At 43.5% G+C, this 13,906-nt stretch overlaps 1 protein-coding gene across 1 annotated transcript in view; it reads right to left on the bottom strand.

Moving 5' to 3' along the window:
• DNAH2 (dynein, axonemal, heavy chain 2) overlaps nucleotides 1-13,906 on the bottom strand; it is a 151,080-nt gene that overhangs the window by 69,581 nt on the left and 67,593 nt on the right. The window contains exons 12-23 of the mRNA XM_006863499.1: nucleotides 11,488-11,634; nucleotides 10,244-10,400; nucleotides 9,740-9,979; nucleotides 9,295-9,483; nucleotides 8,944-9,091; nucleotides 8,260-8,452; nucleotides 6,461-6,661; nucleotides 6,183-6,339; nucleotides 5,649-5,823; nucleotides 4,565-4,728; nucleotides 1,653-1,814; nucleotides 1,446-1,549 (exon numbers count right to left, since the gene is read on the bottom strand). Of these exons, the coding sequence (XP_006863561.1) occupies nucleotides 1,446-1,549; nucleotides 1,653-1,814; nucleotides 4,565-4,728; nucleotides 5,649-5,823; nucleotides 6,183-6,339; nucleotides 6,461-6,661; nucleotides 8,260-8,452; nucleotides 8,944-9,091; nucleotides 9,295-9,483; nucleotides 9,740-9,979; nucleotides 10,244-10,400; nucleotides 11,488-11,634 (2,037 nt within the window). The remainder of the gene's footprint in view (nucleotides 1-1,445; nucleotides 1,550-1,652; nucleotides 1,815-4,564; nucleotides 4,729-5,648; nucleotides 5,824-6,182; nucleotides 6,340-6,460; nucleotides 6,662-8,259; nucleotides 8,453-8,943; nucleotides 9,092-9,294; nucleotides 9,484-9,739; nucleotides 9,980-10,243; nucleotides 10,401-11,487; nucleotides 11,635-13,906) is intronic.

The following is a 13,906-nucleotide window of genomic DNA, read 5'->3' as shown; positions in this document are numbered from 1 at the left end:
CTATAGCTCATGTACTGAGCTAAGTGCTTTTTGTGAAGCATCTTATTTAATTTGTAAAACAGCTCTATAAATTAGGAAATATTATTTCATTCATAGATGAAGAAACTGTGGCTTAGAGAGGTTAAGTCACTTAAGCAGATAAAGTGGTACACTTTACCGCATAATACATAAATGGGAAATGTTAGAAGCATTCTGAAAAGCATTATACCATATGCACTACTAAATAAATATTTTCTCCTAAATGGATAAATCACTCTTAAAATAGCTAATTCTAGTTGATATTTCCCAATGGTTTGAAATACCTCCTTTATCATACAATTGGAGTTCTGATGTGGTGCTGTAGGGCTGCTAACCTCATGGTCGGCAGTTCAAACCCACCAGTCAGTCACTCCTTGGACACCCTATACAGGGTTGTTAGGATTTGGAACTGATCTGATGGCACTTAACAACAGCAATCATATAATAAATTCTAAGTGCACTGTAGGATAAGCACTGTAAGGTCACTTTCAACTGCAGGGTTGGTGGTTCAAACTCACCAGCTGCTCCTCAGAAACACTAAAGAGAGTTGCTATGAGTCGGAACTGACTCAACGGCACTTAACAACAGAAGAAAATACAGAGGAAAATGTAATTATAACTTTGAAATAGGGAAGATCTTAAACAAGGCACAAAAGCAAAAATCATGAAAGTTATATTGCTGACTCAATCAAAATAAAAACTTCTACATAACAAAAGATATACGCCTGTTGGTATAGAGTTAATTCTGTCTCATGGTGAGCTTAGGCGTTACAGAACAGACTTGAGCTCCAAGGGCTTTGTGGTTGTAATCTTTATGGAGTCAGATAGGCAGGATTCTCTTCAGCGGCACCACTGGGTGAGTTCGAATCGCCAACCTTTGGGTTAGTTGTGGTTGTTGATACAGTTTCAACTCATAGCGACTTGGTATAGTGTTTCCAAGGAGCAGTTTGTGGGTTTGAAACACCACCTTGAAGTTCAAAACAACCTTGTGGCCCAGTGCTTATCCTACAGCGCCGTACTAGAACTCTTTTGGGTTAGTGTGGTTGTTAAGGCCGTCAAGTTGATTCTGACTCATAGCGTCCCTGTACAGGGTTTCTGAGGAGCAGCTGGTGGGTTTGAACTGACGACCTTATGGTTCGCAGTCCAGTGCAGATCCTCCTTTGGGTTAGTAGTTGAGTGCAAATCTTTTGTACCACTTGAGGACCTCAGTCAATACAGACAACAGAAAGGCAGAGCAGAAGAGGAAGAACAACTGTCCAAAAGATAGGACAGTCAATGACAGTGCAAAGAACAGGACAGCAGCAGGCCCTAGGGAAGGGTTCTTCAAGACATATTTGTAGACAGAGGGGAAGAGAGCTATGAACTCTAGAAGGGACTGCAAGAGCCAAGTGTAGTGGTCACGCTCTGGGAGCAGAGGGGTAGCCTTACCTCTCTCTAAGGGCTGGATTCCGCAGATCTGCAATGAGAGGCATGGTCCTCTTGAAGTGTTCTATTTTCAATCGAGTGGTTTCAATAATTTCCCAGTTTCGGTCCTGAGCAAAAGTGGGCAGCATCAGAAAACCCAACAATCCCTGTCTATGTCCCCTTCCTCAACAAGCTTTATCTCCTGCTGACCCCCCTCCTCTTTCCACACACCTTATATTCTTTAGCTAGTCTTGTGAGGCGACGGAACAGTCCATGGGCCATGGTCTCCATAGTCTCTGTCTGCAGAGTCAGGAACCGGCCAGTCTTCCATTGGTTCCAGTTCTCCTCCCAGTCCCGTGTGATCTCCCAGACTTGCTGCAGAGCATCAAGCTCCTATCGGCCAAGAGGAGAGAGGTATTGCAAGAGTTAAGGGCTCTTATCTTTTTGCTCCCTGATAGATGTTCTTCTCATTCTTAGAATTCTTTCCTTCTGGATAATACAGCTGTCTGTCTCCTTTGTTCACAATTTTCCTCCACTCCCTTGCTTTAAAAATTCCTAAAGCCAAAGCACTAAGAAAGATACTCAACATCATTAGTCACTCAGGAAATGCAAATCAAATCCAAAAGGATACGATTTTACGTCCACTAGGATGGACATAGGAGGTCTGGTAGTGTAGTGGTTATGAGTTGCGCTGCGAACCTCAAGGTCAGCAGTTTGAAACTACTAGCTGTTCTGTGGGAGAAAGATAAGGCTTTCTGCTCCCATAAAGATTTACAGCCTTGGAAACCTCATACAGGGTAGCTATGAGTTGGAACCGACTCCACAGCATATTACCACCACCACCAGGAGGACATAGAGTCCTGGTGTGGCACCATGGGTTAATGCGCTAGACAGCAAATTCAGTTTGAACTGCAAGGTTGGGAGCTCAAGCTCATTAGACACTCCTCGGAAACCCTATACAGGTTCACTATGGGTTGGAACCAACTTGACGACACATAGCAACAACAACAACAGGGATGGACATGGAGTCCTGGTATGGCACTACAAAATCAGCATCCAGAATCTTCTGAGGTGGGAAATTGCCTCTTGTAAGGACAAACAGATCAGCCTGGAGCAGCTAGAAGAACAGAAGATACTTCTTGAAAGAAAGACCGACAGGAGAAATACAAAACGATATAGGCAGACCAACTGATTACTATAAGAACAAGCAAGTTGCTAACCCAGGAGACATCAAGGCGAGTGGTTGGGTCCCCTCAGGGCAAACCCACTTCCAAGACTAGGACTCAATGGGAATACACTCTCTGATTGGTGACCACGTTCATCACCGATAAGGGGAAGTGAGGGAAAAACAGCAATGAAGCTGCGAGCTAAGCCCTACAACGTTCAATAGACTCCTGTGAACCCAGCTGGAGACCTGGTTGGCCAGCAGTGTGGCAAGACCTGGGAACTCTTGGGCCCAGAGTCAGTGACATAGCCAGTCACAGAGGACTAGAATGGAGAGTGAAGCACCCTGCTGATAAAAAGAGAGAGCATATGCATAAGAACACCCACACTTGCAGATAATACCCACTTGGCCTGGCTTCAATGACTAGATGATCAGAGCTCAACTAGAAGAAGAAAGAAGAGGAAAAAAAGAGTAATCTGATACAATTTGATGAACTTGACCTACACCTATGGATGCAGTAGCTCAAAAGAGGGAACAAATCTTTACAGTGAGGATCATTCCCACCCCCTCCATACACAGAGTAGACAGGGATGGGCAACTTGGACATTGGCTACCCAAAGGGGTGGGGGGCTACAAAGGCAAGAAGTAACTGGCTTACAAGCTTTCAAGAGGGAACCTAGATCCAGAGGGCGCAGAGGAAGGTAGAATCTCCACTGAGTAGTATCCAATCTGTCTGGGAGGGACTGATGAAAGATGTGGATAGGTCTCTTGTGATACAGTAGTGAATAATTGTTATCAGGACTGATTGTGAGGGTTGGAAATGTAAATGTAGACGTTTTGTAGTAAAAGGAGGGGAGTGATTGATTTTGCAGTCTAGGAGCAGAGGTCCCTGGGACCATCAAGGGAGAAGAGTGGAGAGCGGGACCCTACCCAGAGAAGCAGTGACGCCTGAGATGGAGGTAGAGACGATGATGTGGAGATATGGAGCGGCTGTGGACTTTAGACCCAGAGAGGGAGAGGGACTGTGTGCTGATGATGGGGTGGGGGGATGCAGGCTTACAGGGTATACCCTTTGGTTGGTTGATGATGCATGGAGGGGATTGTAACCATGGCAATGTAACGATATACGATAGGATGAATGTAAAGCTAATGTTCTCCCATGTAAACTATCACATAATTCACAATAAAACATTTAAAAATATATATAGAAAGCTACTTATTCTCCCTGAAAAAAACATAGAACTCCCATTTGACCCAGCAATTCCACTTCTGGGTATATACCTAAAAAAACTGAAAGCAGGGACTCAAGTAGATACTTGCACAGGGAATGTTCACAGAAGCACTATTCATAATAGCAAAATGGTAGAAGCAACCTAATTGCCATAAATGGGTAAACAAAATGTGGTACATTCATACAATGGAGTATTATTCAGCCATAATAAAGAATGAAGTTCCGGTACATTTTACAGCATGGATGTACCGTGAAAACTATGCTAAAGGGAAAAAGTCAGACAAAAAAGACCACATGTTGTATAACTGTACTTATATGAAATGTGCAGAATAGGCAAATCCATTCAGACAGAAAGTAAACTAGTGGTTGCCAAGAAAACTATACTGGGTCGCTATGAGTCCAAACCAACTCAATGACACTTAACAACAAGGCTGGGAGTAGAACAGAATAGGGAATAAACATTTAATGGGGATAGAGTCTTCCTTTGGGGGGATGAAAATGTTCAGAAGCTAGATAGTGGTAATGGTTATATAACATTTTGAATATAATGTCATTGAATTGTACATTTCAAAATGGTTAACTTTATCTTATGTGAATTTCACCTCAATTTAAAAGAAAAGAAAAATTTCCTCAAGGGTCTATCTTATCTCCCTGGTCCCAGCTGTTTATCCCAGGCCCTTAGGAGTCGTTCTCCTGTCCCCTGCCCTTTAGCCTAGGTTATCACAGAGGCCTGGCTCAACAGGATACCTTCTCCAAGTTCTGGAGGTCCTTGGAGACCGGTTGCTCAATCTTGAAGATGCCCAGGTTGGTGCGGAGAGAGTTTTCTTCATCCCGCATGGACATCAGCATGGCCCGTACTTGTGCAATCTGATCTAGGGCAGGCGTGTGTCCCACGTGGCTAGTGAAAGGACCTGTGGGGAATTCAAGATGAAGCAAAGCTCAGATTCCCAGTCACATCCAGGGCTTCCCCAACCTCTCTGTGGATGAATCTTACATCGGAGAGGAAAGAGGAGAGCAAGAGATTTCCTGGAAAGAATGATAGTTAACCTTAGGAAATGTGACTTGCAAATCAGAACTAGGTGTGACATGAGAAGTTGGAAATATGAGCAGGGTTGTGCCTTCTCACTGCAAACAATATGCTCATCTTCCCTATTTCTGACTGAAACCCTAAGTACCACAGCTCACTCCATTCCGCAGCACCCATCCTTCCTCCTTTCACCTTTATCCTTTCTTTCTTCCCAGGACCCATACCTTTGGTCCTTGCTCTGATTCTGGAAAGATTGGGTCAAAATAAATACAACAACGTTCATTGTCATATTATTCACAATAGTCAAAAGATGAAAACAACCCAATTGTCCAACAACAACAAATATCAAGATGTGGACTATCCATATGGTAGAGTGTTATTCAGATATAAAGAGAAATGAGGTACTAGTACACAATACAATATGGACGAACCTTGAAAGCACACTAAGTGAAATATATCAACGAACAAATATTGTATGGCCCCACTTTTATGAAAAGAATAGGCAAACACATAGAAATGGAACAAATTAATGGTTACCTGGGCCTAAGGGGAAGTTAAGGCTTAATGCATAGTTTCTGTTTGGGGTGATGAAAATGTTTTGGAAACAAATGGTGGAGATAGTTGCACAAAATTGTGAATGTAATTGATGCCACTGAATTACACACTTAAAACTATTAGAATGGTAAATCTTATATCTTATACATACATACATATATACATATATATATATATATTTTTTTTTTTTTTTTTTTAAACCATGCACACAAAAGGCTAAAGAAGGAGAAAAGGTTGAGAAAGGGATACCTTTGAATTCAAAATCTTCCAAAAGATTATGTGCTTTCTTCTTGAAATCACCAGCTGAGTGAATAAGGCCTGTCTTGAATTTCTCCTTGTGTTTCTTCAGCATTTGTTCACTGTCAATCAGAACTTGTTGGAAAATGACCCACTCTCCATTTAGACTGTCAAGCATCTCCAATACCTGGGGACATTAAGGAGGGAAGGGCAGCTCATGAGCAGGGGTCTGTGGCTCCTCACCAGAGCTTCTGATGACTCTTTCTAACTCCACTGGAAAGTTTTACACACAAAGAAATCAAGCAATGTGTTGCTGGGCCTAAAAGAAATCCATGTGCACAAGCTGACCTGAAATATCATCTAAACTAGTTCTGGCTCTCAGATGGGTCAGGAAAGCCAGGTCTTTTGAGTCTTTAGCTTTCTTCCCCTCTCTTTGCTCTTCCTTCCTGATAGCACATAGATTTACCATGGGGGAAGTCAGCTTCCCTCACAATCTGGTGATGGCCTGGACCCAATTTGGACGGACCCAATACCATTGGTACTCACGCTGTCCTGAACCGTCACTTCATACTTTTCGAGGATGGTGAATTGTTCATGAATGGGGGGGATCTGGGTCTCTAGATTGGGTAGGTCATGCTGTAGGGTGTCCATGAGTTCCAAACTGACCCCTAGTTCCTCCAGTGTCTGGGGCAAGTGACTAATTCTGAAGGCAGGTAGAGAGAAGATTGGTCAGTGGAAAGGCTGCCCCACCTTCAAGGCTGCACTGGCTGCCCTGTCCCTCCATCCCCCGAAGCCCCCATGCCACTGTGCTGGATGCCCCATACTTCTCCGCATTCTCCTTCAGGTAGGTGTGCAGCTCCAGCAGGCGCCCAGCTGCCATCTCCTTAAGCAGAGACGTGAATTTGTTCTGCCACTCGTTACAGTGCTGCACCAGTGAGAACTGGAGGTGCGAACAGTCCAGCAGCACAAACTGGATGTTGACAAGAGTCTCCTCCTTCTGCACATTATTGGCAACCTCCGTGTAGCTGTAAGGGCCCCAAATCCCCACTCAAGAAAATCCAGTGGTGATCCAGTGGATTCTGATTCATCGTGACCCTATGTGTCTCAGAGTAGAACTGTACACCGGAAGGATTTTCAATTGCTGATTTTTCAAAAGTAATCACCAGACCTTTCTTCCACTGTACTTCTGGGTAGAGGCAAACCTCCAGCCTTTAGTTTAGCAGTCAAAGTGCATTAACAATTTGCACAATCCAGGACTCCATATCCCCACTGTTGTTTTTGTTGTTAAGTGCCATGGAGTCAGCTCTGACTCGTAGCAACCCTGAATAGGGTTTCTGAGGAGTGGCTAGTGGGTTTGAACCACCAACTTTTCAGTTAGCAGGCCAGTGCTTATCGTACAGTGCCACACCTCTTCATATTTCTCTATTCCCAGGTATCTTCCATGTCTGTCCATCCTTAAACACTACAACTGGGATCGATCGCATCATTTTCCCAACCACTGCCTGCACACAAGATATCAGTCAAACCCATTAATCTGGCATTTGAGGCTTCAGAGTCACAAAGACCTGGGTTGAGTTCACACTCAAAGGCTGTGAGTGCCTCAAGTAAGTTACTTAAATGTCCTGGGCCTCGGTTTGCTCACCTGTAACAGGGTGATAATAATAGAACTGGCCTCACAAGATGATAGAGAAATTTAAATTAGCTTCAAGACTTCCTTTCCTGTACCTATGTTCTAGACTCCTCTCTATCTGATAAACATGCCCATGTGCTCCCTCTTGATGCCTTTGCTTTGTTATTCCCTCCATCTGGATCTCCTTCCCCACTCCTCATCTCAGTATGTTGCATTCCTACCCATCTTGTAAAACCCTACCCTAAAGTCACTTCTTTCATGAAGCTTTTCCTAATGTCCCCAGCTAGAAATTCTCTCTCTTTTTGAACTGTCCTGGCACCTTCTATAGTTTAATCATAATACATATCTCATCAAAGCTTTATGATAAGTACATTACTTCAGTATTTTATAGTTTACAAAGTGTTTGCACATGTATTTAATAATATTACAACCTTATAAGGGAGGTATTATGATATCCATTTTAAAGGGAACTGATGCCCAGATAATATAAGTAACCCACCTAAGATTACACAACTAGTAAGTGGTAGAGCTGGGATTCTAACCCATCTCAAGGCATCAAGGCCGCTGTTCTTACAGAGGTACATTTATCTTCCTTACTATATGCCCTAGCCCTCTGTGAGAAAGAACTTTTCAATCTTGATTTTTTATTCCTCATGGCCCATAGTACTAATATTTGATGTTTGATAGTGTTTACTGAATGGATGAACGAATGGAAGAACAAAGGACAAAAAGGTGGAAGTTAAGCTTAGAATTTAAGAAAGCTATAATTTAACACCAAACTGCCTTCTTTAAATTGTAGTGTTAGCATCTCTCATCTTTCAGATTTCTAGAATTTCTTTTTCTCCAAAACAAAGGTTCAGTGCCCTACCTAGGGCATAGGACTCACATTTCATGCACCTCCATTCTCCCTTCCCGAATCTTTTAGGCCCAGACATTCTTCTCATACTCTCGGCCTCTTAGAGACAGACCTTCACATACACCCTCACTACTTACCGGGCAATGTCGGCATCAAAGGAAGAGACAGTAGGATTGAGGCGCTGATATCGGCGAATGAAAGAATCCTTGTTGATCTCCCAGATTTCCCGATACATATCCCAAGTCTTGAGGTAGTTCTGCAGAAGGCTTGCATTGGCAGTCATACCACTGCTGATCTGGGCCTGAATCTTCTTGATGTCCTCATCTCGCTCTTCAAGGATCCAGTAAAATAGTTCTCATTGATTTCCATCCCAATCCAACTTTCAGTCTAGCACCTGGCTGCTGCCCTAACCCTCCATTACAACACTAGATCCTGAAAGAATGAAGCTCAAACATAAGGTTGCAAAAATAAAGAAACCAAAAAGTAAAAGTAGACCTTTCAGCGACTCGTCCTTAGGATTCAGGCATCTCACTTGGTATCTGGGTCTCTTATATTCCAGTCTCAGTTCCAAATTTGTCTTGCTAAATCCTAAGAACCCACCCCAAGCTCCACATTCCTTGAGCATCAGTCACCTAATTTCAATAGCCATCCTTGGTCCCTGCTCCCTCCCAGAAGATGGCTCCTCAACCTGTGTTTTCCATCAGTCATGGAGATGCTAGGATCAAAATGTCTGGAAATACTCGTAGTCTCTCCTCCTAGTTCTGTCTACACCTAAGTTTCTGATAATGGTGTACCTAGTGCCCTTCCCATTGACCACTCACCCACAAGTACATGGATGGGTTCTCGATGATACTTGCACCTGATGAGAATGTCAGGGAGGTGGCGGAATACAGAGATGGTAGAGATAAGGTGGTGGCCAATGTCATTGACTACACCTGCCAAAGTCTGCAGAGTGGGTGAGAATTCCACCTGTGAAGAGAACACAATGGGAAGGGCCTTAGCATAGACCTTGGAGGAGATAAGCCTCAGGAATAATGAGGTCGGACACTTAAGAACAGAATCAAAGGGTCAAGAAAAGCCCTGGAGGCTTTAGGATAAAGTTAGGGGCAAGCACTATGCTTAGAGATTGTGAAGAACACAAATTGGGGTGGAGGGGGTAAAGTGGTCCAGACCTGTGCTACAGCCCCCCGCATGTCACTCTGCAAAATAACAAGGACTCTGAAGAGTGGATTTGGGGTAGTCTTCCCATCTCCACTGATGGCCTTGGACAGTTCCAGCAGGGACCACTTCACATTCAGGCGCAGAGCATCCTCCATCATGCGATCCAGTTTAATTGTGTATAGCATCCACTGCTGCTGAATCTGGTGGGAAGAGGTGGGGGAAAAGAAACAACATGGGTCCTGGGAAATGAGAAGCAGCCAACATGGAAAGGAATAAAGTGGTTAAACTAAGAGGCCTGAGTTCTGGAGTGAAGTCTGAAAGGTCAAAGGTCTTGACTGACGCTAAGACTAGAGCAGGATGTCTGAGCAGCACACACTGGAGACAAAGAGAAAAGAACAAGATAATAGTTTGATGGGGCCATGAACTAGGGGCTTGTCCAGCCACCAGAACCCCTACCTCAGGACCATCATTCTTGAAGACCTCATAGGAGTTGGTCATGATACCAACCACATCCTGGTACAGACTCATCAATTTCTGCTGCACAGCTTCCCGATGCCCCTTTTGGTCCTCCTCAAATTCCAGGTCTTGGTATATCCGCTTGCCAGTAATACGCACCAGCAGTGTCTCTGACATCTCTTGGGCTCGCCAGCCAATGGTCAGAGTGGATGCCTTGAACTCATTTACAATCATCTGCACCTGGAGACAGACCCCATCTATGAGAAGGTGTGGGAAGAAACCTTATGGACCTAATTCTACCCTCCCACCTGTCTTTCAGTGAGAGTTGCCAATATTAAAGAAGTTTTCAGTGAGAGTTGCCAATATTAAAGAAGTTCTCCCTCAAACACACTTAGTTTCTGTCACACTACTCCCAGGTCTTCCCCCCTCTATCCAAGACTCAGATATTTATTACCATGCGCCAGCTTGTTGGCCAACCTTTAGGGTCTGATGACTGTGGCCCACCTTGCTGGCATGGATGCGACACTCTGTGATGAAGAAGGCACTGGCTCCCTTCAAAGCCCAGTGCAATTTCTTGAGTCCAGGCTGGATTTTCTTATCCAAGAATTGGATACGCTCTTTGAATAGGGCCTGCTCATCGGGGGAAAGCGTGGCAATAATCCTGTGTGCAAGAGAGGACAGGTTGTTGGTGGGACAAGCTCTGAAAACCTTTCCTCCCCACTAGAAAACTTCATGGAGAAATCTGCAAGTTCACTATCGTACATTAGTGCTGCCTAGCAAAACTTCCTACAAGTTGTGTTGTTCAAAATGCAGTCACCAGTCACATGGCTATGGGGCACTTGAATGTGTTCCATGCAAATGAACAACTGAGTGTTTAAGTTTAGTTCATTTTAATGTAAATATCTCATGTAACTAAAATTGCTCTCTTCTAAAACTGCTCTCAGTAAGTTCATCTTATAGCCTTATCTGCCTCATCCTCTCTAGATTTTTAACATGGTGGACTACCCCCTTCCTTAGGACACACTCTGTCCCTGGATGCTGGGCCACAATTCTCCTCTTCTCTACCTTTCCATTCAGTAGAAGTATCCTTCTGTCTCCATTGTCCCTTGGAAGTTTCATTCAGTTAAGAACCAGGGATAGAGTAAAGAATTTACTTCCTATGCTATCCCTGAGCTGCCAGAGTTCCTCAAGGTTCTTTCATCCAGAACCACTCTCCCTAGATGATCTCATTCACCCCATGACTTCAGTTGCTTTCTATAAATTGATGTAGCTAATACCTACTGTATTAGAAAGTACAGTTCTAGCCACCCAAACAAGACTGCTAGTTCCACCCATATAAACTTTAACTGGACTAAGAAAGGTACCCAACCTAGAACCAAGCTTTTCTCCAGAAATGAGTACCAAGGGAGGCCATGGCTGTAGTTCAATGATCTGCTATTATTTTCTGCCCATAATCCTAACCCCACTCATTCTTATTCCTAGAGGAGACCCCAGTCCTACAACATATATAGTCTAAGTCTCTTATGGGATAGGGATACTGGGATGTTTTTGCTCTCTACCTTGAAGCTAGAAGACAAAAATACACATCAGGAATACTTGTAGGACCATAGGAGAGAGTATACGAAAGCATTGCTGGGATGGACTGATGTAAAGGATGAACAGTGTGGGAAATGGACAACATCATGGGCAGATAAGACAAAGAAGAAAATCGGCATGTGGAAGGGCTGCTGTGAGGACTGGATCTCTACCTATTGTAGTCTCTAGCAACAAGTAGCAAGTTTTCACGGAGAATGCGTAAGTCCTCAGCTCGTTCTGCCACATTCACCACATAACGGGGTGTCTCAAACAGCAGTCGCTCCCAGTAGTCAATCTCCACAAAGAGAATCAGTAGGGACCTTTGAGAAAAAGAAAATTAAAGCAGTTAGGGGATTGCTCAAGGCAATAAAGTACAACCAAAGATGGAAAATAAGTCAGGGGCTAGAAAGCAAGAAAAAATTTCGAGATAAGAAATTAAGACTTTCAGGTGAAGAAGGCAGACCGAGCACAGTTACCAGGGTTTGTTGTTGTTGTTGCTTTTCAAACAAATGGTGGCTTAGTAAATGTCTTATGTATAGGACACTTCTGACACACACTGATCAGTGGAGCTATGAGCATTGTTACACTTGCCCTTGCAGGATAGAGGCCAGACCTGAGCTGGGGCAAGAGGAGGCTGATCTTCAGGGGGTCACGAGGAGCCCAGCATGGCTAAGCTGAGACAGCTGTCGTGCACTGAAGGGAGACTTTGCCTACGTGATTCCTGATCCCAATCCTGCGTTGTAGCCTGTTGTTGTTGTTAAGTGCCATCCAGTCAGTTCTGACTCTAGCAACCTACATAGGATTGCCACGGAGTGGCTAGTGGGTTTGAACTGCTTATCATGCGGTTAGCAATTCAGTGCTTATCCTCCAGTGACACACCAGGACTCTGATAATCTGCTACTTCTCCACTAGATGCCATAATCTTGAGTATTGTCTGGAAGTTCTGTGTGACCACTGCAACAAATTAACAAGCACAGCTGAGAAGTAGAGAGTGCCACTGGAAAAGGTTGGCAAGAGGAGGCATATCTGAGCTCCAGTTCATAGGAACCAGCCGTGGGCTGATGTGGGTCTGGATTCCCTCTCTCCTCTAGTGAAGTTACACAAAGAGTTCTGATGATGCCACTCTGCCATTTTAAGATTCAGTAGGCATAAAAATATATTATAGACAGTGCAGGGGAAAAGGCTATGAAAGACTTCATTTTTAAGTTTCATTGTCTTCAATAAAATTACTACAGTTAAATACTGCTTTTCTTATCATTTGATAGTGACTACCTGAATACTTCATGGAGCTCTGGTAGTGTAGTGGTTATGAATCGGGCTGCAAACCGCAAGGTCAGCAGTTTGAAACTACCAGTTCTTCCGCAGGAGAAAGATGAGGTTTTCTGCTCCTGTAAAGATTTACAGCCTTGGAAACCCTGTACAGGGTTGCTATGAGTTGGAACTGACTCCACGGCACACTACCACTACCACCACCACCTGAATACTTCAAGTCTTTTCAGTATGTTGTTATTGTTAGATGCCATAGATTCGGTTCTGACTCTTCATGACCCTATGCACAACAGAACAAAATATTGCCCAGTAATGCGCCATCCTCACAATTTTTGTTAAGTTTGAGCCTATTACTGCTGACACTGTACCAATCCATCTCATTGAGGGGTCTTTCTCTTTTTCACTGACCCTCCACTCTACCAAGCATGCTGTCCTTCTCCAGGAACTGACAGCTCCTGATAATATGTCCAAAGTCTGAGAGACAAGTTTCACCATCCCTGCTTCTAAGGAGCATTCTGGCTGTACTTTTTCCAACACACAGTTTGTTTGTTCTTCTGGCAGTTCATGGTACTTTTAATATTCTTCTCCAATACCATAAATCAACTGCCTCAATCCTTCTACAATATTCCTTATTCACTGTCCAACTTGCACATGCATATGAGGCTATTGAAAATACCATTGCCAATCAACATAATCCATCACATAAATAAAACAAAGGGAAAAAATCACATGATCATATCAACTGATGCATAAAAGGCATTTGACAAACTCTAACATACATTCCTGATAAAAACACTCAACAAAATAGGAATAAAAGGGAAATTCCTCCACACAATTAAGGAAATACATACAAAACTAACAGCCAACATCACTTTCAATGGTGAAAAACTGAAGCCATTCTCTTTGCGAATAGGAACCAGACAAGGATGCCCTTTATCACCACTCCTATTCGATATTGTTCTGGAAGTCTTAGCCAGAGCTATAAGACAAGAAAGAGAAATTAAAGGCATCCAAATTGGCAGAGAAGATGTAAAACTCTCTCCATTTGCAGGCAGTATGATCCTATGCTTAGAAAATTCCAAAGACTCTGACAGAGAAGTATTGGAATTCATCAATAGATTGGCAAAGTGGCAGGGTACAAGATCAACATACAAAAATCAGTTGGATTCCTGAAAGGAACAAACAAGATGGCAGATTGGGTGGACATATAGCAGAGAGCTCCGCCAACAACAACACAGAATACCCGACCAAGCAGGTTCAGGGGATGATCCCAGAACTCTGAACCACATATAAAGGAATACTTAGAAGGTTGGAAGGCTCACA

The sequence above is a fragment of the Chrysochloris asiatica genome, unplaced genomic scaffold, assembly GCF_000296735.1.
Source record: "Chrysochloris asiatica unplaced genomic scaffold, ChrAsi1.0 scaffold00054, whole genome shotgun sequence".
NCBI classification, from domain to species: domain Eukaryota; kingdom Metazoa; phylum Chordata; class Mammalia; order Afrosoricida; family Chrysochloridae; genus Chrysochloris; species Chrysochloris asiatica.
The sequence above is the reverse complement of the archived record's forward strand: the minus strand, read 5'-3'. Positions and strand labels throughout refer to the sequence as shown.